The sequence below is a fragment of the Ursus americanus genome, chromosome 31 (genome assembly GCF_024610735.1).
Source record: "Ursus americanus isolate L20-20 chromosome 31, mUrsAme1.1.p, whole genome shotgun sequence".
Taxonomy (NCBI): domain Eukaryota; kingdom Metazoa; phylum Chordata; class Mammalia; order Carnivora; family Ursidae; genus Ursus; species Ursus americanus.
This window is the reverse complement of record NC_142157.1, coordinates 23,723,348-23,750,219: the sequence shown is the minus strand read 5'-3', so window position 1 is coordinate 23,750,219 and position 26,872 is coordinate 23,723,348. Positions and strand designations below refer to the sequence as shown.

Here is a 26,872-nt window from a genome sequence, read left to right as displayed (position 1 = left end):
GTCATTGCTGACTGTCTCCCTTTTCTTGCATTTGGACGTTGACTTCATCATGGCAGACTCCTGATAATCTTCAGGCAAAACTTAGTAGACATGAGAACCATCTTTACTTGCTAAAATTTTCCAGAATAGGAAACAAGCTAGATTCATTTTTCATTAAACTTTTTATTTTGAGATAACTGTAGATTATGTGAAACATTTTGTTGTGAGAAATAATACAGAACTACTCAGTTTCCCCAAATGGTAACATGTGCAAAATTCCAGTATAATGTTACAGCCAGATGTTCACAGTGATACAGTCAAGGGACAGAACATCCACACAGGATCCCTCCTGCTGCTCTTTCAAGCTACACTTACCTCCCTATTCTGTCCTCTGTGGCAATCACTATTCTGTTCTTATGTCTGTAACTGTGCCATTTCAAGAAAGTTACATAAATGGAATCACGCCCTGTGTAACATTTTGGGACTGGCTTTTTTCACTCAGCCCAATTCCCTGGAAATTCATCTAATCAATCTATATATATATATTTTTTAAGTCACATGAATCAATCTATCCCTCATTGGTCATAGCATACCAAACCCAAACCCTTATCCAGGGAATAGAAGTACACTGTTTTTTGGGATATTTATCCTATGCAATCTCAAACTGATTTTAGAAATGCTAAAACAAGACTATCTTCTTTCAGGGAACCTGTGTGCAGCAAGAAAGACTGAGGATTAGGCCAGTATGATATTCCAGACTGCATTTTCACTTCAATGAAACTGAATTAAGAGGCATAGAAGTTGTACATTTTATTATCACTAGATACTACATTTTTCTGTCTTAAGTGTAAAAATTTAAAGAAAAATAATTGATAGATGATTTTTTTTCTTTCTTTGAATAGTCATGGACTTGTAAGTTTATTTTTAAAAAGTTTAGTTTATTTGTTGTTAGGTTTTATATAATGTATGCTTTAAATTGAAGGTAGGATAGAGTTTCCTCAATTATCAATTCTCAATTATCTCAAGAATCATTCAATTCTTACAACCCTGTGATACTGATTTTCCCCTCTACTCTATGGATGAGGCTTAGCAAGGTGAAGTAATTTGTCTCAGGTCACCTAGTAAAGAATTACAGAGTATGGAACGGAACCAGGTATGTTTATGATTTCCAAGGCCCCAAGTCAGTGAGAATCTCAAAGCTACATGGTGCAACAAAGGAAGAACCTTGCTATTGGCTCTTAATAAACTGTTTTGATCACATAACAATAATACTAACTTACTGTAGAAAAACAGATAAGCCAAAAAAAAATTATTGTTTTTGTGACATACTACCAGAGCAATACTTTTTTTTAAAGAACTTTAAAAATCACCTGGTTTTAGCAAGTAAAACTTCATTAAATAGTTTCAGCATAACCTCTAAGGATTACAGTTTGTGTTAACAGCAAACATACTTGTGACATGTAAAGAATTAACGGTGTATTTCTTCCCTAGATGGTAGGACACGATACCATTATGAAGGCTTCAAAAGAAAGACTTTCTCATAGCTGAATGTTAAATTCCATATTTTTCTATCAGCTCTTTTGCTTTAGAAATATATGCACTCATGGCATCTTCCTTCGACTGCCCTAGAAAGACACAAACAGATTATCTCACTGACTGATGTATTGGGAAATTAAGAAAGTTTATTTCACTTATTTAAGAATTAACAACCTTTTTGGAGGTTCCATGCTTCCCATTTAGCTTTTCCTTTTAAATCTAACATTCCTGGACAGTCTGCCAAAAGAAGGATAGATATATTTTCCAGTTTACTTTTTACTCGATGCTTCTATAAATATTGTTCAGATGAAATGCATTATTTTTTTAAATATATGATTTAAAAAATATTAACATGTGTGTGTGTATATCTATCTATCTATCCATCTATCTACAGAATACCAATATTGATGTCTCCAACTACGGATTGTTTGTAGAGCCCATAGAGTTCTTTCAGTTCTTCATCATCTGGTCTTGTTTTCAGCTTCCTCACATCTTCTGCGATTCTATCAAAATCAGCCTAGAACAAAAGGAAGAAAAGGTAAACGGTGCATTCTCTAACTTTCAGCAGGCCCGTCTATTTTGGGGGTATTTACCACCAAACAGTGGAAACTCAAAGAGGAAGTTTTCAAATGGAACTATTACTGGTCTAGTTACCAGAATTATCCTAATTTATTTTAATTTATGGATACCTCTCCTGGTACTTACCTGATATTCAGACAAGATATGAAGAACTACATAAAACTGTTATTAGTGAAAATTCCTTTTTTTCTTTTTTTTTAAAGTAGGCTCCACGCCCAGCATGGAGCCCAATGCAGGGCTTGAACCCACGACCCTGAAATCAAGACCTGGGCTGGAAAAAAAAAAAAAAAAAAAAGACCTGGGCTGAGATCAAGAGTCAGACGCTTAACTGATTGAGACACCCAGGTGCCCCAATAATGAAAATTCTTAATACTGAAAATTTTAAAAACTGAAGAAGACATAAATAAGTGAAAGATATTCTATGCTCATGAATTGAAGAAATATTATTGTTTAAATGTCCATACTACCTAAAGCAATCTACAGATTCATGGCAATCAATTTCTATCAACATTCCAATGGCATATTTTACAGACGAAGAAAAAACAACCTTAAAGTTTGTACAGAACCACAAAAGACCCTGAACAGCCAAAACAATCTTGAGAAAGAATAACAAAGCTGGAGTCATGACATGCCCTGATTCCCAAGTATACTACAAAGCTATAGTAATCAAAACGGTATGGTATTGGCCTAAAAACAAACAGATCAATGAAACAGAATAGAGGGCCCCTTTATGACAAAGAAGCCAAGAATGTAGAATGGGGAAAGTGAGTATCTTCAACAAATGGTGCTAGGACAACCTGACAGCCATAAACCAAAGACTGAAACTGGACCACTGTCTGACACTATGCAAAAAAATCAACTCAAAGGACTTAATGTCAGGTCAAGTAAGACCTTTTGTTTAGATCTTACTTGAATGCAAGACCTAAGACCACAAAACTCCTTGATAGAAAACATAGGGGGTAAGCTGCTGAACAGTGGTCTTGGCAATGACTGTTTGGATCTGACACCGAGAGCAAAGGCAACAAAAACAAAAATAAAGACATAAGACTCCATTAAGCTAGAAAGCTTCTGCACAGTAAACAAAACCACCAACAAAATGAAAAGGCAACCTATGGAATGGGAGAAAATATTTGCAAATCATGTATCTTTAAAAAGTGGTTAGGGGCGCCTGGGTGGCACAGTCCTTAAGCGTCTGCCTTCAGCTCAGGGCGTGATCCCGGCGTTATGGGATCGAGCCCCACATCAGGCTCCTCCGCTGGGAGCCTGCTTCTTCCTCTCCCACTCCCCCTGCTTGTGTTCCCTCTCTCGCTGGCTGTCTCTGTCGAATAAATAAATAAAATCTTTTAAAAATAAATAAATAAATAAATAAAAAGTGGTTAATATCCAAAATATATAAAGCACTTATAGCACTCAATAGCAAAAAGAAAAAATCAATTAAAAAATGGGCAAAGGAACTAAATAGACATTTTCCCAAAGAGATACAAATGGAGGTGGTCTGATGCTGCATGGGCTATGGTGCAGCTCCAGCCTTGTACCTCCCACACCCCTGCATCAGTGATGGTGGAGGAGGGCCAGCACACCTGGGGGTGGGGGAGGAGGAGGAGCTTGGAGGGGGGAGGTAGACAGAACACATGGGGAGGGAAGGGAGGAGATAGGGGGTGGAGGAGGCAAGGTGGGCATTACCTGGGGGAGGAGGAGCAGACAGAGCGCCACCAGGGGGGAGGAGGAGGAGGAGGATTCCTTGTCTGGGCGACTGTACCTGGGCGGGGTTGGGGGGGGCAGGGAGGAGAAGGCAGAGCATCGCCTGTTGGTCCAGCAGCCCAGCAATGCCTGTCCGGGAGGAGCTGACTGACCAGCACCCAGGAAGAACCACAAAGGGGAGCAGCAGGTTGGGGATAAAGCACTCCTGAAGAAGACAGGCTGTTCATCCAACAAAGAAAACTCCTTCCAGATTATATTCTTGAGAAGTTAACTACAGCTGGACAGACTAACATAACGACATCATCAGGAAAGCTGAAAGAAACTCATTATGTTCAGAAGAAAAAGGAAGAATGTGAAAAAGGAAGTGATTCCAAGAAAGCTGAAAAAAGTACAAAAAGTACAGTCTGTGGGCCAGAATAAAAGCCCCTTGGCTCTAAGCCTAGAAGATCAAGGTCGGAGAGATTCAAGGCAATAAGCAGCGAAAGCCTTTAGAGAGAATTCTTTATATGGTCCCAGAACCAACAGAACTACTGTAAATAAATTCCTATGTCTTGAAAATAAGAGGTTACCAGGGAAAAGGGCTGCCACCAGTTTCTGAGTAATGCTTGGGGAGCCCAGAAAAAAACAAAATGCCAAGAGGTTTAAAAGACAGTGGCTGGTCAGAAACATGAAAACTTCTAAGAAGTAAATCAAAGCTAAATGAAAAATGAGAACTTGTATGTATAGAACTTATTCAGTTTAAAGAATAAGTTTTTCTGAAAAAATTCAATAAATCATTTATAAATTAAAATAAACAAAGACATACAAATGCCATGTGATTCAGTAATTCCATCTCTGGGTATACATCCAAAGGAAGCAAAATCCCTATTTCACAGTGATGCTGGCACGCCCATGTTCACTGCATCATTCTTTACAATAGCTAAGACATGGAAATTACAACCTAAGTGCCCGATGATGGATGTATAAAGAAAATATGTTATATGTAGACATGTACACACATAATGGGATATTGTTCAGCCATAAAAAGGAAGGAGATTCTGCCATTTGCAGCAACATGGATGGACCTTGAGAGCATTATGTGAGGTGAAATAAGTCACACAGAGACAGACAAATGCTGCAGGACCTCACTTACGTGTGGAAACTAAAATAACTAAACTTAGAAAAACAGAAGACAGACTGGCAGTTGCCAGAGCGGGTGAAGGGTGGGGAAAATATCTATCAAGAGAAATTTCAATACATATTTCTTTTTATTTTATTTTTTTAAAAGACTTATTGCTTTATTTGGGGGGTGAGAGAGAGGGAGAGAATCCCAAGCAGACTCCCTGCTGAGTACGGAGCCCAACGAGGGGCTGGATCCCACAATGTGGCGATCACGACCTGAGCAGAAACCAAGTCAGATGCTCAACTGACTGAGCCACCCAGGTGCCCCTACACATTTCTTTTTATAAGTTAAAAGCATATAAACTCCACAAATTGGAATATTATACACAAATGAATGTCTATGTGCTCCCGATACTTTTTTGAAGATTTTATTTTGTTTTTTATTTCTTTAAGTTATCTCTACCCCCAAGCAAAACCCTGAGATCAAAAGTTGTATGCTCCACTGACTAAGCCAGCCAGGTGCTCCCTATGTGCTCCTAGCTTTATCCCTCCTCTTTTAACCTCTTTGTTGACTTAAAAAGGGCTTTGGTGACTATTTTCCTTAATATAATTTTTCTATTCCTTTTAAAAAAAAATACACTGTATTTTACCTTGTGTTATTTAAATCAGGGATAAGCAGGAAATGTCACCAGCCTGGGTATCAAACAAGAGAAGCTCCAGGAGGCATTCTACCCCCACCCCCATTTTCTTTCTCCAATGCATAGCTCCCTTTGATCCAAAGATCCAAACTCCTAGTAGAGAAAGTGGATAGCCCTGCTGTCATGTCAGAACCCCAGGGATCTCAGCAGAGTTGCTGAATCAAGTTTTCATCCCGTGCCAAAGACAGGACAGTATACAGCTAGAGAGCAATTGTTTGGTGATGAACAAAAATCACCTGTAAATCAGAGACTGGGTTCTCCAAACTAAATAACCTTGAAAATGGCCCCGCCTCCTAATTAATCCCTACAGGGGTCTAAGAAGCATGAATGCATGTGACAAGGGTCACACACTCTGCCTCACCTTTCTGAGTGTCTTTCTAGGAAGTTATCAACTGCTTTAAACGATGTCCTAAGAAGACAGGCTCTAGGGTTGCCTGGGTGGCTCAGTCGGTTGAGCGTCCCATTCTTGATTTTGGCTCAGGTCATGATCTCGGGGGTGTGAAATCGAGCCCCGCATCAGGCTCAGTGCGGAGTCGGCTTGAGATTCTCTCTTTCCCTCTCCCTCTGCCCTTCCCTCTGCTTGAGTGCACTCTCTCTCTCTAAATAAAAAAAGAGTAAAAAGGAAAAGAGCAAATAAATAAATAAATAAATAAGTAAATAGGAAGGAAGGAAGGAAGGAAGGAAGGAAGGAAGGAAGGAAGGAAGAAAGAAAAAGAAAGAAAGAAGGAAAGAAAGAAAGAAAGAAAGAAAGAAAGAAAGAAAGAACAGGCTCTAGAGCCAGACAGCCTCAGTTAGGATCTCAGCTTCATTACTTAAGAGCTGTGTATCCTTCGGCAAGTTATTTAACTTGTGTCTTTTTTCTCATCCAGAATATAGGACAATAATACCACCTATCCACAAGGTTGTTAGGAAGATTTAAATAGGTTAACACATCTAAAATATTTAAAATAGTGCCTGGGACATGGTGAGTGTTTAATGAAGGTTACCACTATTATTTGAAGTCTCTTTGGAAAAAACAAAAACAAAACTAATTCTAGAAAAAAATGGAAAAAAATACTCAGAATGAAGACAAAAAACACTTTGACTTAACAAATACAAAATTATTTTTATACACTCAGCTTTGTAAAATAAAGACTAGCAAGAAATATATTAAGATATGGAAACAATAATTGCCTCTGATTATTGTTAAGGTCTCTGGGTTTTTAATGCTTTCTGTGCTCTCCAAATGTTCTGTAGTGTGTACATATTGTGCCTGTAATAAGGATAAAATGAAAATGCTCCATAAGCTCCCAGGGCTTCCTAAGGGCAGGGCTCTTCAGAGAGGGTAGGGATCTCCCCCTTCCAATTTACCAGCGTCTCAGGTTGTCTGCTTGCTGTGAGGTCTTGTGCCCTTCTCCAGTGACAGCAACTCAATTCTTCTTGGCAAGCCAAGGCTTGAGGAGAATTCTAAGGCTTCTCAACAACCATACTAGGTCCCTGCCTTCCAGAAGGAATTTTTGGAAAATTGTTCTTCATATACAGGGTGGGGGGTGGGGCATGGAACCATGTGACAACCTAATGAAAGTCTTGGACCCTCTCCACAAGAGGTCAGGCCCTGACCAGGTTTCACACACAACTTCAGGGATCCCTGTTCCGTCTCCCTTCCAGGGTACAGAAGCCTGTTCCAGAGCAGGGGCCAAGATCATGCTCTCCATCCAGCATGACATTTGTGGTGCCACAACTTGATACATTCCTGCTCCATGATGAGGTTCCAATGTACCCTCCTCTATGGGGCCTTTCCCAGTTTAACCACGATGGGCTCTAGGGGAAAGAACACTGGCCTCACATCACGATCTTGGGTTTGAATTCTAGCTTTGAGACATAATGCCATGGGATTTTATGCAAGCAACAAAGCTCCTCTGAGATTCAGCCTCAGCCAAAAAAAAAAATGATACTATTAACTTCAGTGGGAAGGTGTTAAGATTAAATACTATTAAGAACAGATATATTTTTTATTTCGTTCTGTTGACTCTGCCCACCCAGAGCTCATCACTTGGATCATACTACTTAACAAATGTATTGAACACCTATTATGTACCAGGCCTTTGCCAGGCAGACAGGGATGAACAGGGCCGCCGGCGCTCAAGGAGCTCAGGCTCTAGTGGGAGATGAGCAGGTCAACAACGATCATGTGATACTTGCTCCGGTGGAAGAGCTGCGGGCCCTCTGGGGATGTAGAGGAGGGAGCGTCAGCAGGTGTGGAAGAAGCCTTCCCAGGGGCCCCTGGGTGGCGCAGTTGTTATGCATATCTGCCTTCACACTCAGGGCGTGATCCTGGCATTCTGAGATCGAGCCCCACATCAGGCTCCTCCGCTAAGAGCCTGCTTCTTCCTCTCCCAGTCCCCCTGCTTGTGTTCCCTCTCTCGCTGCCTGTCTCTCTGTCAAATAAATAAATAAAATCTTAAAAAAAAAAAAAAGAAGAAGAAGCCTTCCCAGAGGAGATGGCACTTAGCTAAGCCCGAGGGGTCAGCACCTGTTGGATGGACAGGAGCATGGAAGGGTGTTCCAGGTGGCATGGACAGCAGGTATTAGGGCTCAACATGAAAGCCAGTGGGACTGGCTTTGTTCCCCACATATGCGTAACAGAGGGAGGTATAAGCATTCATCTTGGAAGCAAGAGCCATGCCTTACAGAGAGCACTGGTGAGCAGTAAAAGCCCCTCTGCGTCCTTGGTGAATAAATGAATAAGTGGATATTAGGAGAGTTTGAAAGCTATCACAGATGAGAAACAGCTTTAAATGTACAGTTGTTTACACTTAATTCCAAAGCATTCTGGGCCAAAGGGGAAGTTTAGTAATGCCCTGTGCCACTGTGGAACTGGGCTCATTGCTTTTGGTGAGGAATTTCAGCCTCTGCTGAGCTCATTCTTCTAGCCCTGGGGGCCTCGGTGTCCTGCTTGAATGCCTGTGTTCATCATTCCCCTCACAACTGTGCTTGAGAGTCTTCAGAACAATCGGCCTTAAGGTCTCTCCCCAGAGTCTCTCCTGTTCATGTTTTCACAGGCCCTATGACTACACCTTGGTATATCAGTGACCCCAGTGTCACCACCAACACTCACAGAGGGTGCATCCTGCTTTCCTGGAGTTGGAACCCTCTACCCTCTTACCACCTAAGAGTACTGACCACCCTGGCGTCTGGGTAAATTTCCTTTCCAATTTCGTCACACCTGAAAATAGCCTCTGAAGGTCACTCTCACCTAATCTAGTTTTACTTTCTACAGCCAAAGAACATGGTCATCCCACAACATGAGGCTGACAAAACCTTTTTTTTTTTTTTAAGATTTATTTACTTATTTTAGAGAGAGAGTGTGTGAGCGGGGTGAGGGGTAGGAGAGGGAGGAGAGAATCTCAAGCAGACTCCATGGTGAGTGCAGAGCCCAATGTGGGGCTTGATCTCACAACCCTGAGATCATGACCGGAGGTGAAACCAAGAAATGGATGCTCAACCAAATGAGCCCCCCAGACACCCTGACAAAGCCTTTTTGAGCAATCACTTCCCATTGAGGATGTGAATTAGGAAGATTGTAAATTCTCACACTGTATGGTTCTTAGGTCATACAAACACGTATGGAGGGAAAGGATTAGTTTTTTGCCCACTGTAAAATCACAAATCCCCAAGACTTGAAAAGATGCAGCTTCTTGAAGAAGCAGTCTGCCTTCAAGCATCATCTTCTAAAAAAGAAAGACATCCAGTTTACCTGGCTCTCAGCTTTGCTAAAAGCTTTGCTACTGAAGTAAACATATTTTAAGTTTAAAATAAAGTTTGGAGGTTATAGCTGAATTAGAAATCCCATTTGTTTGCCAAACAAAACAAAATACTAAGCTAAAAAAGGAATAAAGTTTCGATATTGAAAGATTTGATTACTTTGAGAAAAATCTCAATATGAATTATATGTCCTACACAAGAGAGAAATATCTAAATGTTCAAGGACACACTTACCCTTATTGGGTACTTACCACATGCCAGGTGCTGTTTTAAATGCTCTATACATGTAGCTCATTAATCTGGACAGTCCCTCACCTCCGTTTTTCAATGAGGAAACAGGCACAGAGAGGTTACAGGCTAGGAAGGGGTGAGGTTTGGATTTGAACCTGGCCGACTCTGGAGTATGTGCCTTTAGTCACCATAACTTACTGCTCAAGGAACCCTAGCACCTGGGTGGCTCAGTGGGGTAAGACTTCAACTCTTGATTTTGGTTCAGTTAGTGATCTCAAGGTCCTGGGATTGAGCCCCATGTGGGGCTCTGTGCTGGGCGTAGAGCCTACTTGAGGATTCTCTCTCTGCCCCTCCCACCCCCCCAACCCCCGTAAAATAAAACTAAATCTTAAAAAAAAAAAAAAAAGAATCCTTAAAGAAGTGAGCCATGCTCATTCTGTGAAATTGTATGCAGATATTTTTTTTCAAATTTTATTTTAGGAGAATATTTAATGATGAAAAATGCTCCTAATACAGTGTTAGTTATAGGAACAAAACTGTATATGCTTCAGAATATAATCAAATCAGTGTGTATATATACACACATATGCACATGTATGTACACTTGCAAGCACATGCAGGCACATATACACACACACATTTTTCACACACACAAGAAAGTAATCCCTCATGTTCGCAGTGGTTATCATCTGGGTGAAGGAATTCCAAATGGTTTTTACTTACTTTATATTTGTTCTCTTTCCCCAAATTTCCCACCCTGAATATATATTTTTTCTCATATCAGCAGAACTACTATTTTGTAGTTTTACAGATCTCGAACAGAAAAACACTTGTCTTACCAGGGAGCGAGGGGGCGCGGGTGGGATCCCAGCCGCCCTCGCCTTCCTCTCCCAGATGGACAGAGCGAGCGGAGCAGGGCCGCCTGGTCCTCCGGGAGCAACCGGGCGTCTGCCCTCCCGGGGGCCAGCGCTTACTCTTCGAGTAACCAATCCCCGGGGTTCACAAGTGTTGCCATAGGGAGCCCCGGCTCGCAGCCAACAATGGCACCGGTGTGGTCCCCACTGCAATAAGCGGGCGCTCGCGATGGGGGTGGGAGTGTCTGCAGGGTCACTCAGGACAACTTCCAGGGGTCTGGGGGCGCGAGAACTGCGGGCGACAGCCGTTCCAAGCTCCAGTTTCGAGTCACCCGCCACCCAGGGGCGTTACGCCTGCCCCACACCCCACTCGAACGCTTCCCTCTGAGGAGGAAGCCCTCTGGTGCGGCCTCCGCACCCTTCGACTCACCTGCAAAGGCATGGTTGACAGCACCCACCTACCACCGCACTCCTGAAGCACCGGTCCCCAGAGCCGGTTCCGCGGGCCTCCTTAAATGGCGGCGCACCTCCGCCCGCTGGCTCCCATTGGCTGCGCTGTGAGCCAGGCTGGTTCCCATTGGCCACCAGTACTAGGGGGCGGAGCTGAGCAGTGAGTGGCACCTGCCCTGACCCGCGCGCCCGCCCGAACCCCAGGCTGCAGCGCGCCGGGGTTGGCAGCCAGCGCCGCTGCAACTGCAAAGGCGAGGAGCAGGGAATTTAAATGAGTTCCTCTCCGCTCTTGGCTCGCTCCCCAATTCTTTCTCAAGAGGTTGTTTGCTGGAAATCCAGAGAAGTCTCCTTAGGGCACGGACCTCGGTGGGGATTCCTTTTTGTAGATATATCCCTCTGCCCTTTCGTAATTCCTAGAAACCTGGATGGCAGTTTTTTGAGACTTCTCAAATCTCCTCTCATATCTCTAGGCACACTTCATCAGGAATGAAAAAGGCGTCTTCTCTTTAAACAGCAAAAACACGTTTTGGACACGTACTGCAAACACCCTAACTAGTTCTCGGTTATTGTAAGGGCACAGACGTATGCACCTATTCAATTTGACCCCATTCTCCAGGGCAACAAATTCAATGTGGCTGCAAGTCTGCAGACACACGAATGGGGCAGTGATGCACGTTTGATTAAGTTTTCAAAGAACGGAACAGCATTTCCGGGTCACAGGAGTTCATTTCCGACTCTTTTAAGAAAGCTTCGTGGAGTGAAGTGACTGGAAGAACTGACAAATTCAGGGTTTAGAGAGTTGCTGATCTGAAACGTCTAACACATAACAATCCAAGTGATGGAGACGAAAGGCCCCAAAACATTTTAGCTTGTTTTTGCATAAAACTACATTTAAAAAATATTTGCTTGGGTGCCTGGGTGGCTCAGTCGGCAAAGCATCTACCTGAGGCTCCGGTCGTGATCCCAGGGTCCTGGGATGGAGCCCCACATATGGGGGGTCCCTGCTCAGTGGGGACTCTGCTTCTCCCTCTCCCTCTGTCCCTCCTGCTTGTGTTCTGCCTCTCTCTCTCTCAAATAAATAAATAAAATGTAAAAAAAAATTTATCTGCCTTACCTTTTCATGTAAATCCCCTGGTTTTTACATTTTCTCCTTGAAAATATTTTCATGGTGTAACCAATGAATTTCCAAGTAAAAGACAAAAAGCAAGTGGTCGCAAAATGTACTGATTTTTTGGTTTTCAGTTTTTAAATTTGCAGGGGATGGGAAATACACTTTGGGATACAAAGGCAAATGGCAACTTCAGAGCAATGAGTGCTTTCTCTGCTGAGGAAGCCCTAACAGTGTTTCAGTAGGGAAATACTGGGGGCGACCTCCAGTATCGGCGTGTTTCTAGAGCTGAGACATTTGGGCATTATAGTCATTATAAGAAATCTGGAAAAGGGGAGAGCGAAGGTACACTGTGCTCTATTTTATTCTCTAAGTCTAGAACGTTCTTCTAAGAACCGTTTTCAAAGCATGTTCTTCTCTTGAGTTGCTCTCCCCTGAAAAGACGCTAGAGCTATCGTGTCTTGTTCCATAGAATAAAAAGAAAGAAAAGAAATGGAAATACTGATGTCTTCTGCCCAGTGATAATAATATACTAGGTATAGTAAATACTCAGTTTTCCTTAGGGAGTGAGTCAATTTGGACATTCAAGTCCCCCCCCCTTTTTTTTTACTGTTTATTAAATATTGATTACAAGCCAATATCCATATATCTATATCTATATATAATTCTAAAAACAAAAGGCACATTTATGAACCTACCACCAGTTTAAGAAATAGAACATTACCTTTACCTTTGTGACTCTCCTGATTCCATTCCATCCTATCTTCCTTATTCATTCTTTCATTCATTCAAACAGTTATTGGGTACCTAATATGAGCAAGGCACTGTTTTAGGTTCTTGAAAAACAGTCAACAGAGCAAACAAGATCCTTATCCTCACATTACATTCTGGTTGGGGATTACAGACAATAACACATATAATAAGCAAATTATATGGTCTATTAAAAGATATGAGGTAATAAATGCTATTTTAAAAAGGAGCAGAGCAAAAGAGATGGGAAGTCTTGGGTATGTGGGATGAGGAGGTGACCTGCAGTGGTAAATAGGGTAATCAGGGTAGGTCTCTTTGAGAAGATGACATTTGATTAAAAGCTTGAAGCAGGGTGAAGGAGCTGACCAGGAAGAGCCCTAAGAGCTTCCCTTGCAAAGGCAGCATCCTCTACAAAGGCCCTAAGGAATGAGCTTCCCCAGCAGCTGTGAGGAACAGCAAGGAGCCCAGGTAGCCAGAGCAGAATAGTAGAAGAGGTCAGAGAATAGAAGATGGAGACCAGATTGCATACGGCCTCACACAAAGACATTTGGGGTTAAGTGGGAATGAAACAGAACCACTGAAGAGTTTTGAGAAAGATCTGACATAATACGACTTACTTTTTAAAAGGATCACTCTTGGGGGTGCCTGGATGGCACAATCAGTTAAGGGTCCAACTCTTGGTTTTGGCTCAGGTCATGACCTCCTGAGGTGGGATTGAGCCCCACGTCAGGCTCCATGCTCAGCACAGAGTCTACTTGAGGCTCTCTACTCCTCTCCCTCCGCCCTCTCCCCCCAATCCCCACTGCACACACTCTCTCTCTCAAATAAATAAATCTTAAAAAAAAAAATCATTCTTGTTGCTGTGTTGAAAAGAGACTATAGGGGAACAAGGTTGGCAGCAAAATCCTTACTAAAATTAGAATCCAGGGAAGAACTTATGGGTGTCTTAAACTCAGGTGATAATGATGGAGGTTATGAGAAGTATTTCAGATTCTGGATATATTTTGAAGATAGAGTCAACAACAGTCCCCAGTAGATTCTAAATGGGGTGTGAAGGAAAGAGAGGAGTCAGGATAATTCAATTGCTAAACCAACCTTGCATTCCTTATTAATCTCCACCTGACCTTGACGAAATGCATTACTGGATTGTGGGCTATATTTTGACGGTGTTTTTCATCCATGTTTATTTTGTAACTTCCCTTCCTCAGACATACATTAATTAATTAATTAGTTTATTTTCCTACGCCAGCATTATGCCAGTACGTAAAACAAGTTGAGAAAGCATCCTCCTGTGTCTGTATTCTGGAATAAATTGTGCAGAATGGAGAGGATCACAAATGACAGAAGGTCGCACCGCGGCCAGTGACGTTCGAGCTGATTTTCCTCTTGCTGCCTCCTTCACTTCCAACCCCGGAGGTTAAAGCCACTGTCGAAGCACAGGGGAAGCCTAGTTGCTTATTCCACCCATTCTCGGACTTGCGGTCAGAGTGTTCTAGCATTGAGCGTGCACACGTCAGCGGCACCCCGCTTTCTTACGATACACCCCAAACTCGTTTTGGCATTAGAGGTCCTCTAAGGCTAGTGAAGCCCTCAGTGAATGTCACCCATGGGATTTTTCCCAAAAGAACCTGTTCAGGGCTCCGATACCTTGCCAAACTGCCCTCTGCAAACACCAACTCCCCTGCCCACGAGCACGCAAGAACCGCGGGCCGAGCGCTGCAGAGCCTTGGGGGCCCCCGCGCAAGCAAGGCCGTGGGGCTTCTGCAGTCTTGCCCAGGGAGGGGCGCGGTGGCCTCTCCCCTTGTCTCCCTGGAGGCTCCTGGCAGCCGTGTAATGGTTAAGCGGCCGTGATTTTGGAGGCAATGGTTTTGAACGCTGCAGAGGCGCGGCTCTCCACTGAAATGGAACTCCGTTGAGAGACAACTGTGACCGTTTAGACCCCCACCATCCACTGCGCAAAGTCCTCTTGGCCCACGCCCTGCACACCCAGCAGCAGCGCGAATTTCTTGCTCAGTCCATGCTGGCCACTGTTTGCCGGCAGCGCGGGCCGGTCTCCTGCACCTTCTCATTGGGCCCCATGAAGTTCATGCTTTTCACATTCCCTGTCAAGTGCAAAGAGCATCACTTGGCCTCCCCCAGTGTTTCCTTTACCACTGTTTCTGCTCCCACTCTGCGAGGTTTGAGCGTCTCCTATCAGTGTCTGCTCTCAGGTTTTTCTGGCAAACCTAAAACACAGATGTCTCTGTATAAACTTGAAGCTGAACCTGCTGAAGAAGTTCCCAGGGGCCCCTGCAGGCCCTGGCTGCTGTCCAAGGAGAGGTGCGGGTGGCTCATCTGTGGGAAGTTGCCCAGGTGGATGGAGTTTCCTTCGGACAAACCCTGCGGCGGGGGATTGGTTTCTTCTGTGGTTTTGCCACTACTTCTGATGTGCGGTTGGAAGAAGGGGCCAGAGGGACACAAGTCTGTGGAAGGCTGGGCTGGGCTGGGATACCTCACAGGTCCCCTCTGGGGGGGCACAGCCCTGAGGCCTGGTTGGGCTGTGGCGTGTGGCTCCCTGGTGCAGATGGGGCCTTGTTGGGAGATCAGGGCATAGTGGTGGGGTGTGGAGGAGAGCAGAGGCTGTGGAGGGCCTGGACTCTGGCAGTTAGGCCCTCCAGCTCGGCTCTCTTGCAACTCAGGAGCAAATAGGTGGCCATCACTTTGTTGTGCTTATGGCCCATCAGTGAGTCTTGGCTCTCTTCCCTGTGTGACACACGGACACCATCAACTCAGCCAGGCTCCCTTGTGGTCAAGGAGTGGCTCCACATATGGCTTTCGTTCTTCCCCACGACCTGTATTCACCCATGGATCGTGAGCTCTAAAGTGCTCTCTCGCTGGGACTGAGGACGAGACATTTCTTGAGCAGTTTTTCACATCCCCTGTAATGTAAAGGGGGATATGGTACATTCCCCTGAGTACCCACCTGGTCCTGCAGCTCCTAGAAGGCAGGGGTCTGACGACCAAGTCTACAGGATGGCCCTCAGATTCCACATGCCACTGCAGATCCATCTTATTTGGCCCTGGAAGAGTTCCAGGGCAGCATAAAGGGGGGGCTGCCAAAGGAGGTACCCAGCTGTTGCCAAAGGCGAACTGTTACTGAAGCCAAAGTCTTCAAACTTGATTATCACGTCAGCATCCAAGAGCAGGTGTTCTGCCTTTAACTCTACGAACGACACACTTCTAGGGACTGTACCCACAGACATTACCTGACAGAATTTGCCTGCGGCCTTTTTTTTCTTACAGACTTCCATGAGCCACTAGGAACTCCAGCACCTCTGTTTCACTAGAGGACTCCGTGACAAGGCAGAGTGTTTACTCAGTCTGGATCACTTGAAATGATTGTTTGGGGATGGTTCAAGACCTTCTTGATTCTTACTTCACAGGACAGTCTGATGTTTGGAGGAGTTCTCCTATGTCTTGCCACTGACCTTAATGACTACCTCTTTCCTAAAGCAGGATGTGGCGGGCCAGCTTCAGTTTGGTCAAGTTACCCTTGGTGATGGTCTTGAGGGTCGGTGGCTGTCCACACAGATCTCCTCCCCAGCAGGGATGGCTGAGAGGCCCAGCAGCATGTTGGACTTACTGCTGACCTTGGAGTCAAGGTATCCCAAGGTCAACTTAAAATCGGGAGAAGCTGGTCAGATGCTTGGCCCACATCGCCTCAAGAGAAAATCAACTCCAGAGTCCACCTGATGAACTGATCTCTATAATGGAATCAAAACACAATGCCAGGCAAGCATACAAATAAACAACACCAAATACTAACAAACCAAATAAAAGAAAAAGGGAGACAAAATTTTTGAAAGGAAAATGAGAAAAAAAATAAAGAAAAAATGAAACTGAGAAGAAAAAAAGGAATAGTAAAGAAAAATAGTGAAAAATAGTATTTTGAGTGGCATTAAGTGCATTTGTAATGCTGTGTAACCATCACCACTATTTCCAAATTTTTTCATCCACCTAAATAGAAACTCTGCACCCATTAAACAACTTCTCATTCCCGTCTCTCCTCAGCCTCTGTTCTACCTACTATCTGTATGAATTTGTCTAGTCTAGGTACCTAATAAAGTGTAACTGCACAATATTTGTCCTTTTGCGACTGGCTTATTTCACTTAGCATAATGTTTTTCAGGTTCATCCATGTTGTAGCAGATGTCAGTACTTTATTCCTTTTTATGACTGAATAATATTCCATTGTACGTAAATATGACTCCACTCAATCATTGGTAGGCGTCTGAATTGTTTCTACCCTTTGGCTATTGTCGATAATGCAGCTAAGAACACTGGCATGCAAGTATCTGATGAGTCCCTGCTTTCAATTCTTTTCGGTGGGAGTGGAATTGCTGGGTTATATCATAATTCTGTGTCTTACCTTTCAGAAGAATTGACAAACTGTTTTCCAAAGCAGCTGTACCATTTCACATTCTAACCAGCCCAACTGACTGAGCTAGCCAGGCACCCCTTGAATTGGTTTTTTGGGGGGCTCAAACTCACAACCCCAAGATCAAGAGTTGCATACTCTATGGACTGATTCAGCCAGGTGCCCCATAGGCTTTTTGTGTTTTTGTTTTTTGTTGTTGAGTTGTAGTTTTAATATATTCTGAATATTAATCCCTTATCACATATGATTTGAAAATATCTTTTCCCATTCTGTGGGTTTTCTTTTCACTCTCTTGATAGTGTCCCTTGATGCACAAAAAATCTTGTTTTAGAATTTTTTTTAAGTAGGCTCCACACCCAGCATGGAGCCCAACATGGGGTTTGAACTCACCACCATGAGATCAAGACCTGAGCTGAGATCAAGAGCCAGGCGCTCAACCAACTGAGCCACCCAGGCGCCCCAAAAAGTTTTAATTTTGATGAAGATTCAATTTTTCTATTTTTTCTTTTGCTACCTGTTCTTTTGTTGTCATATCCAAGATATCATTACCAAATTCAGTGTCATGAAGATTTTTCCCCTACGTTTTAAGAGTTTCATAGTTTTAGCCCTTAAGTTTAGATTTTTGATCCACTTTGAGTTAATTTTTTTAAAGATTTATTTATTTATTTTGGAGAGAGAGAGAGCAAGCGCACAAGCAGGAGGGGCAGAGGGAGAGACAGCATCTTAAGCGGATTCCGTGCTGAGCACAGAGCCCGATGCAGGGCTTGCTCTCACAACCCTGAGATCATGACCCTGAGTGAGATCACAACTTGAGCCGAACTGAGAGTTGGATGCTTAACTGACTGCCACCCAGGTGCCCCACTTTGAGTTAATTTTTGTATGGGGTATAAGTAAGGGTCCAACTTCATTCATATGCATGTGGATATCCAGTTTTCCCAGCACCGTTTGTTGAAAAAAAAGCTCCTTCCCCATTAAATTGTCTTGGCCTCCTTGTCAAAAATTAATTGACCATATATGTGAGAGTTTATTTCTGGGCTCGCTATTCCACTGTCTGTCTTTATGCCAATACCACACTGTTTTGATTACTGTAGATTTGTAGTAAGTTTTTAATATCAGAAAGTGTGAGTCCTCCAATTTTGTTCTTCATTTCCAAGATTGTTTGGGCTATTCAGGGTTTCCTTGAGATCTAGTCACTGCTTTATCCCTAACACTCAGAATTCAATAAATACTGTTACCTTTTGAAAAAAGGAAGGAAACATTCTTATGTATCGAGCATCTGGCATATTGCTTGACACATAAAAGATACTCAATGAAACCGGTGCACGAAGTAAAATGCTATTTATATTTTTCACCTAATACATACTTATAGACATACGGGCACATTTCCACATTAAAAGTGTTTCTCAGGGGCGCCTGGGTGGCTCAGTCGTCAAGTGTCCGCCTTCAGCTCAGAGCATGATCGCAGAGTCCTGGGATCGAGCCCCACATTGGGCTCCTTGCTCTGCTGGGAGCCTGCTTCTTCCTCTCCCACTCCCTCTGCTTGTGTTCCCTCCTCGCTGGCTGTCTCTCTGTCAAAAATATAAAATCTTTAAAAAAAATAAAAGTGCTTCTCAGTCACTCGTTCTCATATTGCTTCAGAAAGAATTCCCTGATAATTTAATTCATATAAATTTCTATACTTTAAATAATTCTAAAATTATGGGTTTATGTTTATGTATATCTATGGTATATTTTGAATAGTTACCTGCAGCTGATTTTATATCATACACTTTCCAAAATTACTGTTGCTGGCTCTTTAGGACCTATGGAAAATCTAAAGCTTAGCATCACATTACATTAGGCTTTTGCCTATAAAAAAAAAAAACAAAATTCTAATAAATAGTCTACTTAAAAAAAAAAAAAAAAGAACATCCCAAACACCTTAGTGACCATTTGATGTAAGGTCTTTCAAATCTCTCCTTTTTAACAGAAGGACAGCTCTCTGCCAAGGCCCCCTGACAACCTTGCACGTCTCTACCTAGCCATGTAGGCAAGGCTTGACTGCAGTCTGAGTCTTGGCAGAATGCCTGGGATTCTTCCTGGAGCAAGGTTGTAATCTTTTTTGTCTGTATGTTTGTTTTAGAGAGAGAGGGATTGGTGGTGGTTGGGGGGGGGGGGTTAGGGAGAGAGAGAATCTTAAATAGCAGGGCTCAATCTCACAACCCTGAGATCATGACCTGAGCCAAAATCAAGAGTTGGATGCTTAACCTACTAAGCCCCCAAGAGCCCCTAGGTCCCTATATTGTGGGAAACTCAAACAAAGGTGTTTCTCTTCCTTTTCTTTACTTTTAGTGGAGACTAATGCATTTCATGTTGCCCTCCCCTTTCCCCCTATCCCCTTGCCACCTTAGGGTACAGCTGTGGGCTTCTGTGTCAGTCTATAAAACTGTTCAGCTGAAGTGTAAAGTTGATTTGTCAATGCAGAGTGACGCATCACTCATGACACCTATGGTTATTGATCTCTGGGACTAGGGATGTTGTCCCATGGGTGTAAGGATGCAGGGAATGGACATCCTGCTGATCTTGCTTTTACTGTCTTGTAAGTGTAATAAATGGTCTAAATCCAATTAGATTCTTTTTCTCCTTACTGACCTTATCTACAAACATGTGGCACTGCAACCAGCTGTTACTTAGACATCACTTAACTGCTTCAAACACCTCACGTTTACATTGCCTCTAATGACACAATTTATCACCAGGTCCCTTAAGGCACTCTTACATCATGACAAGCATATAAATTTAAGAACAGTCCAATTCTAGAGTTAATATAAAAAGAAAACTTTATTATTCAAAAACCAATTTGAGGTTTTACAGGGTAAAATAATTGTAACACCTGTCATTAAATGTCATGTGTATATGTGTGTTATATATATATATATAACACACATATACACACATACAACATATATATGAGTTAAAGCGATAACTTGAAGACTATGTGAGAAACACTCAAAAGTGTTATATGGGAAGAAAATCAGAACACAAAATTTAATCTGTGTTATTTCACAATTTAAATGCATGTATAAATGTGAAACAAATTACAAGGGAACACAGAAAGGAAATATGTTTTGAGGTAATCGGGTCATGGGAGGATTGTTTACTTTTTCGTGTAATGTTTGTGTGATCCAAATGAGGGAAATTACCTTTAAAATGCAGTTACTCACTTTAGCAAAATTCTTGTGGAAATTATATTGGTAGTCTCAAAATAAAACACAAGCACTAAAGTCATAGAGGCTACTGTCAACTTTTATTAACTCCTCATCCAGGTTGTCACTAGATGCATCACAGAATTATCAAGCACTTTCTGCGTGCCAGGGACTGTGCTAATCATCTTATGTATTATCTCTTCTAATAAGCACAACAGGTACTATTTTTATCACTTCACGGAGAGCGTTAATTAGCTTGCTTTAGGGGTCACTGGGCAAGCCAGAGAGGAAGTGAGGATTTCAAGTAGGCAAAGGGTTCCAGAGCCCTGGGATGTAACGCTAGGTAATCTTCATAGAACGAATGTAAATTGAGATGATGCTATAAATCTATATACACTCTGGAACCTTAGGAGGACAAAACTCGTGCACAATTCCTTCCCATTACTCTAGCATTTCAATTAGATATGTGTGTCTGCATTTCTCTTACAGCTTGAAAGCTGGATCTGAGACTACTTGAGCTAGAGTTAAGACTGGATGTTTGCAGTTTATCATAATGAGCCGTAACACTCATTTGATGAAACAAAAGTCTGTTACACTCAAACTCGTTGTAACTTCATTCTTTTTAATCTTTTAATTGTGACTTTAAAAAATCACATTGTACTTTAACCCTGTGTAACCTGCAGAAATCTTTGATCAAAAGGAACGCGGTTTTTTGTTTCCTTTTCTTTCTTTTTTTTTTTTTTTTTTTTTTAAGATTTTATTTATTTATTTGACAGAGAGACAGCCAGCAAGAGAGGGAACACAGGCAGGGGGAGTGGGAGAGGAAGAAGCAGGCTCCCAGCGGAGGAGCCTGATGTGGGGCTCGATACCAGGACCCCGGGATCACGCCCCGAGCCAAAGGCAGACGCCCAAGGACTGAGCCACCCAGGCGCCCCATGTTTCCTTTTCTTTATGGCCAGTTGGATACTATGTAGGTGATACAAACTGAAGATGGAGAAAATAGATTAAAAAATGGAAAACCAAACGAACAGTGAAGAGATTGAGAAGGGAAAAGTTCTGAGAAAAATGGAGAGAGGAAAAATAAGGGGGGTTAAGTTAGGCTGGAAAAGAGAAAGGACTGGGGTGGCGAAGGAGGCTCTTTAGGTCAGAAGCAACCTACTTTCTTCTAAGTTCTCGCCACGGGTGAATCAACAGTTTCAGATGGCTGACCTTGCAAATGTCCTTCAACTGTTCTACAGCTGTCCATGACTTCCCAGCGACGCCATTCGTACCTTCCGTTTTCACTGGTCGGAGTAGCTACAGCAGACGTTGGGAGTTTTCAGAGCTGCTGTCGCAGAACGCAAAGAAGCATTTACCCTCCTCTTTCAGAGGGCTCAAGATTGCCTACATTGTTGCCTGTAGGCACGTTTTTTTAATCTCCAACCACCTCTTGATTTTCCTTGTGCCGGAAAGGCGACCGAGACACTGGGAAAGGGACTAGGGTTTAGCGTCCCCTTAGGCAAGCCAAATACAGAAAAGGGAGAAGAGAAAGAGCGAGCCAAGCCCGCCAGGCGCTGAAAGGTAGAAATTGGATTACAAGGGAGCGGACGAGAGAGGAGAGAATCAGCCTTCCGGGGACTACGGACTGTAAAATAGCCCCCAGACCAAGTGGTGGAACTTATGAGCAGCGGGTTACCAAGGCAACTGTGAGGTATCGCGAGACCGGCCTTGCGCCTGCGCTCTGTCGCTGTAGGGCGCTGTCTTGAGCTTCCCACACTCGTTCCCAAATTCAAGGTGTTTATAGTTCCGGCCTTGCGAAGCTGTGGGCCTACTCTCTCCATTGTGAGTGACAAGGTGAGATGATGAGATGCGAAGCTCTCTGAGCTTTTGGAAAGATGGGCCACGGAGGGCGAGGGCTCTGCGCACGCGCGTCGCGGCGCATCTGGAAGCGGTGCGGTTGACATTGTGAATCGGAGCGGGGTGCGGGGGACGCAGGGGGACCCGAGGGGCTCGCCCCGGGTGGGAACCGGCCTGGGAGGCGGAAGAGTGCGGAGAGCGGCGGGCACGCGAGGTCCCGAGGTCTTCTCCCAGACCCCTGTGTCTCCGGCCGCCCCGACCCCGCGCGACACGCGTACTTTCCTGCCACCGGACCTTGGTCTACTCTCCTCTTTCTGCCTGGAGTTGAGCATCTGTAGGGTATGGGAAATAGTAAGATAAAGCCCGCCCTGGTACTTAAGTGCTCCACAGCCTAGAACCGGAGACGGACCACAAAATAACTACAGTTTGCGAATCTAGTGAAGAATGAGGGCATTAGATCGGGGCCGCATGCACAGGGAGGGACTCTGGGAATGCAGCCAGTGGGAACTGGCGCCGTCCTCCCCTCTGCTACCGGATCCAGAGTCCGGAAGGCATTTCTGAGTCCTTCCTCTCCTTTACTCCCGATTGATAGCCCTAAGCCGGGTAGATTCTTCCTCTTAACTATTTCAACTGTATGTATTTGTCCCATCCCCTCTGCGGCAACTCTAGTGCAGGCCACCGTCATGCCTACTTTGGGAACCTCTTTGCTCCTTCCACTCTTGGCAGAGGACCCCTCCAGGCCGAGAATCCGCAAAGAACTTTTTGCAATGCCTTTCAAATCATGGCACTGTTCTGTTTTAAACGTTACAGTTACTTCCCATTGTAAGGTTTGCAAGGACCTTCACCCTCTGGTCCTTGCTTCCTTTCCCTAATACCTCACCATCTCTAGCGTCTCTGCCCCAGCGACATTGAATTTTATTTCGTTAATGTTGTTCCCTGGGATACTCTACTTCATACTCCCTTTGGCAGGCACTCTTAAGATGTAGGTTAAAAGGTCACTTTCTCCGGGACCTCTTTTCTGATCCCTTGAGCTAAGTTTGGCTTCTGCTGTTTCCTTAGTATTCGGTAGTTCCTGGACTTGAATGTGCACGTCTTACTATGTTATTACCTGCTGATACGTCTTTTTCATGAATTCTCAGCATGGTGAGGCTAGTAATTGTTTTTAATACTTTATGGCTTGGTGCATTGTGGATAATCCAGAAATACTTGCTTAAGTAAGAGTGGTGGTTGTGGGGCTGAAGGTGGAAGGGAATAATGGGTATGAGGATGTGGAGGTTAGAAACTGGTGGCCTCGTTCAACAGTAAGTGGTTCGGTGACGAGGTATAATCGCGCATGGTGGAAGAGGCCGTTGGAAGATGAGGGTCAGAGTGTGGAGGGCCTTGTAGGTCACCTTAAAGGGTTTGCCCTTGATCCTGTAGGTAGTGAATGCCTCCAAGACCTAGCTCAAAAGGCACCTCAGCAAGGCCTTCCTGTCTTTCTCCTCCAAAACCATTACTTCTCATCAATCAGCACTTTTTGAATTATATGGTGTAAGATCCTGCGTATCTGAACTACGTGGCTCTCATCTCCCCTGCTAGATTCTGAAGACAGGAGTTCCTGCCTAGCTTGCTCTCCCTCCAGAGCACACAGTTCTCCGTTTACTTGAGTGCTGTTTGAATGCTCAGGCCCGTGAGCTGACTTGCAGTTTGGCAAGAGCTCTGTTAGCTCGTGTTTGTCTTGCTCCTCTTCCTGACCACGGTCAACTTGATGCCAGCCTCCACCAATCCCGACTGGATTTAGCTGAGCCACTTCCTGACTCCCCAAGCTGGAGGGGAACATGGAGAAAATGGGGGATGAGGAGGGCTGTGCAGAGAGGCTGGGATGGAGGAAGTGGCTCGTGCAGCAGGTACCGAGGCTCTGGCAGCACTGGCGTGAACGAGGTCTGACCCTGCCCCGAGGAGCTGAATTTCGGATTTCTGCTAGAAGGTGACTTCGGAGGTGCAGTGGAGACCAGTGGAGGCCAGGACGCTATTTCTCACGGCTGTCCAGGGTCAAGAGGCAGCCTGTGCTACCCCAGCTGTTCTAACCCTGTTCTGGATCAGACTCACCTGGACAGCTTTTTACAAATACAAGCGCCCGGGTCCTATTCCCAGGGATTCCAATTCAGTACATCCGGGATAAGGACCAACCATCTGTAGGTTTTAAAAGGCAACAGGTTATTTTTGAGGTGCAGCCAGGATTGAAAAAGCATAAGCTTCGGGTTTGGAAAACCAGTTGTGACTTTGGGCAAATCATTTAACCTGACTCTCTTTCTTCACCCACACGTTGGGCAATTCTGTAGGATTTCTGTGAGAATCAAGTAATACATGGAGAAAATGCCTTCTAAATTCTGACACACTCCACAAAGACATCTGCGCTTTACCATCAGTAGCCAGACTGGTGAGTGGAAGTTTAATTGGAGAAGACTTATTCTTAATTGTGCATGGGGCATTTTGGGGATGGCAGGCCTCCGTGGGATAAACGACCACCTGGAACGAGGGACTGTCTGGAGGGAGAAAATCCGGTTATCTGAAAATAGGGTCAGTTCCAGATGCCACACTTCTCGGGGGCTGGCTCATTGAACTTCCTTCAGTTTTGCCACGTAGGTCACTGTGGTTCTTCGCTCAGCACCAGGAAGAAGTGAGGAATAAAACTGAGGGACGAGAAACGCACTTGCTCTGGGAAGGAGAGCCAGGATATGCTCCCTAGATCAGTGGTTTATAACATTTTCCCAAGAAGGATCCTTCTTATTTTTCTTTAATGGGTTAGTTTAAGTTTCATTACAAAATTTCCCTAGTTTTCATCAAGTTGCCAGCTGCAGAAGCAGTCAGCTTGGAATAACTGTTAAGAAGGGGGAACATATATCTGTGTATGTAGGAGATGTTTAGGGAAGGATATACAAGCAGCTTAGAGTCCAGGGAGGGAGGGAGACTTACAAAAGGGCATAGAATGAAAGTATCATTTGAATTTTTAATCGTGTGCATAGATTACTATTCTGGTTCTTAAAAACCCACAGCTGGTTGATTATGAACAGCAGAGGCTTCCAGGCCCATGTAGGTGGCTTGCTCACGGCCGAACCCCCGTGACTGGAATGCTGCGTGCACATGGGCGGCGCTCAGGGAGTCTTTGTGGGATGGAGGCCTAACTGGAGAGCAGCTCAGAAACTGGTAACAGATTTGTAAGATTAATACCACACGGTCATTAAAAAAGATAATCCTGAACAGGTAGAAACATGGAACATTTTTAATAAATAAATAGAATTTCATCGTGATTGCAGTAATGCAAAACATTTATATATTACCTGTATATGAATAAAGACAAAGTCATGAAAAAATGGGGAACCCAAATTCCTTAATCTTAAAGGAAGTTTAGTGTATGTCATGTCGTTGGTTCTGTATAGTCAGGCTTCTATAGCCTATCAGGAATCAGAAAGAGTACAAACAAGATATTCTTCTGACATGCATTGCTCATAACACAAATTTACTTTGTCGTCTGCTTCTTTAGGAAAGATTTTCAGAATGGCTGCAGCTCCTCAAGCACCGGGGAGGGGCTCTGTTCGGAAGACAAGACCTTTAACGGTAAAGACGTCGTTGAACAACCCATATGCTATCTGCTGGAGTACGCTAGAGAGAGAGGACATGCACTTCATATTACAGACCCTTGAAGACAGATTTAAATCTCTTGGGCTTCAGAAGATTGAGGATAAGAAGAAAAAGAAAAAGCAGTTTTTAAAAAAACAAAGCCCAGACAAATGTAGCCCAGAGGTTGATATGAGCAAGGATCTGAAGGAGAAACACCCAGAAGATAATGAGCCAGGGTCAGGGTGGACTCCTGTCCATGTCAGGAAGCAGCTGGCCATTGGCGTTAATGAAGTTACCAGAGCTCTGGAAAGGAATGGGCTGCTGCTGGTACTCGTGTGTAAGTCAGCCAAGCCTGCGCTCATCACCTCACATCTGATTCAGTTAAGTTTGAGCAGATCCGTTCCTGCTTGTCAGGTTCCCCGTCTCAGCGAGACACTCGCACCTGTCATTGGCTTAAAATGTGTCCTGGCCTTAGGGTTCAGAAAGGACACCACTGCCTTTGTGGATGAAGTAAAAGCCATAATTCCCCGAGTACCCAGTTTACACGTACCATGGCTTCAAGGCAGACTGGAAGACTCCAGGGAAAATTTAGACACTGAATCTTTGGAAAGCCAAGACAAAGAGATTTTGGAAACATCCTTTGAAGACCTCTCTAAACCTAAAAGGAAGCTTGTTGAAGGTCAGCAGGCTGTAGTGTTACAACCCCTTAAAATAAAGAAAGTGATTCCAAACCCCAATAAGATAAGGAAACCACTCAAAGGGAAAAAAATGACTTCAAAGTAATCTTGTATGAATTTGTCATTTCATACAGTTGTAAAACGACACTTTGTAAAGAAGCCTTGGAAGTAATAAAATGTGTTATTTTTTACATATTTTCTTGGGATACTTTTAGTAACATTCCTTTCGTAGGTGAAAGACTTTGTATAAATAGATAGGCTGACGCTTAAAAACACTAAGTGCAGAAAATATCCAAAATTATGAATATCAAAACAAAAGTTTATTGCAACTAATGTCCATGCTTGTATAAATTCACTTTTTAAAAGGCTGGTACAATGCTTGTAAGCAATTCTGTATCCTACAACACTTGACATCTTTCTATCAAA

The 26,872-nt window shown here is 43.7% G+C and overlaps 2 protein-coding genes and 1 pseudogene across 4 annotated transcripts; 2 read left to right on the top strand and 1 right to left on the bottom strand.

Annotated features, from left to right (window-relative positions):
- Positions 1-896: 896 nt before the first annotated feature.
- On the bottom strand, positions 897-21,959 carry ACBD7 (acyl-CoA binding domain containing 7). The gene is made up of 6 exons (XM_087857672.1): positions 21,493-21,959; positions 12,712-12,788; positions 10,854-11,648; positions 1,915-2,032; positions 1,690-1,752; positions 897-1,604 (listed from the first exon to the last, which is right to left on the bottom strand). The coding sequence occupies exons 3-6, from the start codon at positions 10,863-10,865 to the stop codon at positions 1,531-1,533; spliced, it is 267 nt and encodes an 88-aa protein (XP_087713798.1). The 5' UTR covers positions 10,866-11,648; positions 12,712-12,788; positions 21,493-21,959; the 3' UTR covers positions 897-1,530.
- Positions 3,008-4,523, top strand: LOC148107401 (U3 small nucleolar RNA-associated protein NOL7 pseudogene; annotated as a pseudogene).
- Positions 21,960-22,035: 76 nt separating the features above from the next.
- Positions 22,036-26,641, top strand: RPP38 (ribonuclease P/MRP subunit p38). Of its 3 annotated transcripts, none has more exons than XM_045787956.2 (3): positions 22,036-22,166; positions 24,491-24,588; positions 25,693-26,641. In XM_045787956.2, exon 3 carries the CDS (start codon positions 25,707-25,709, stop codon positions 26,550-26,552), a length of 846 nt encoding a protein of 281 aa, XP_045643912.1. In that variant the 5' UTR covers positions 22,036-22,166; positions 24,491-24,588; positions 25,693-25,706; the 3' UTR covers positions 26,553-26,641. The 3 variants fall into 3 exon arrangements, with proteins under 3 accessions (XP_045643912.1, XP_087713797.1, XP_045643921.1); XM_087857671.1 differs by having other exon boundaries at positions 22,062-22,154; XM_045787965.2 differs by lacking the exon at positions 22,036-22,166 and adding an exon at positions 22,187-22,508.
- Positions 26,642-26,872: the final 231 nt, after the last annotated feature.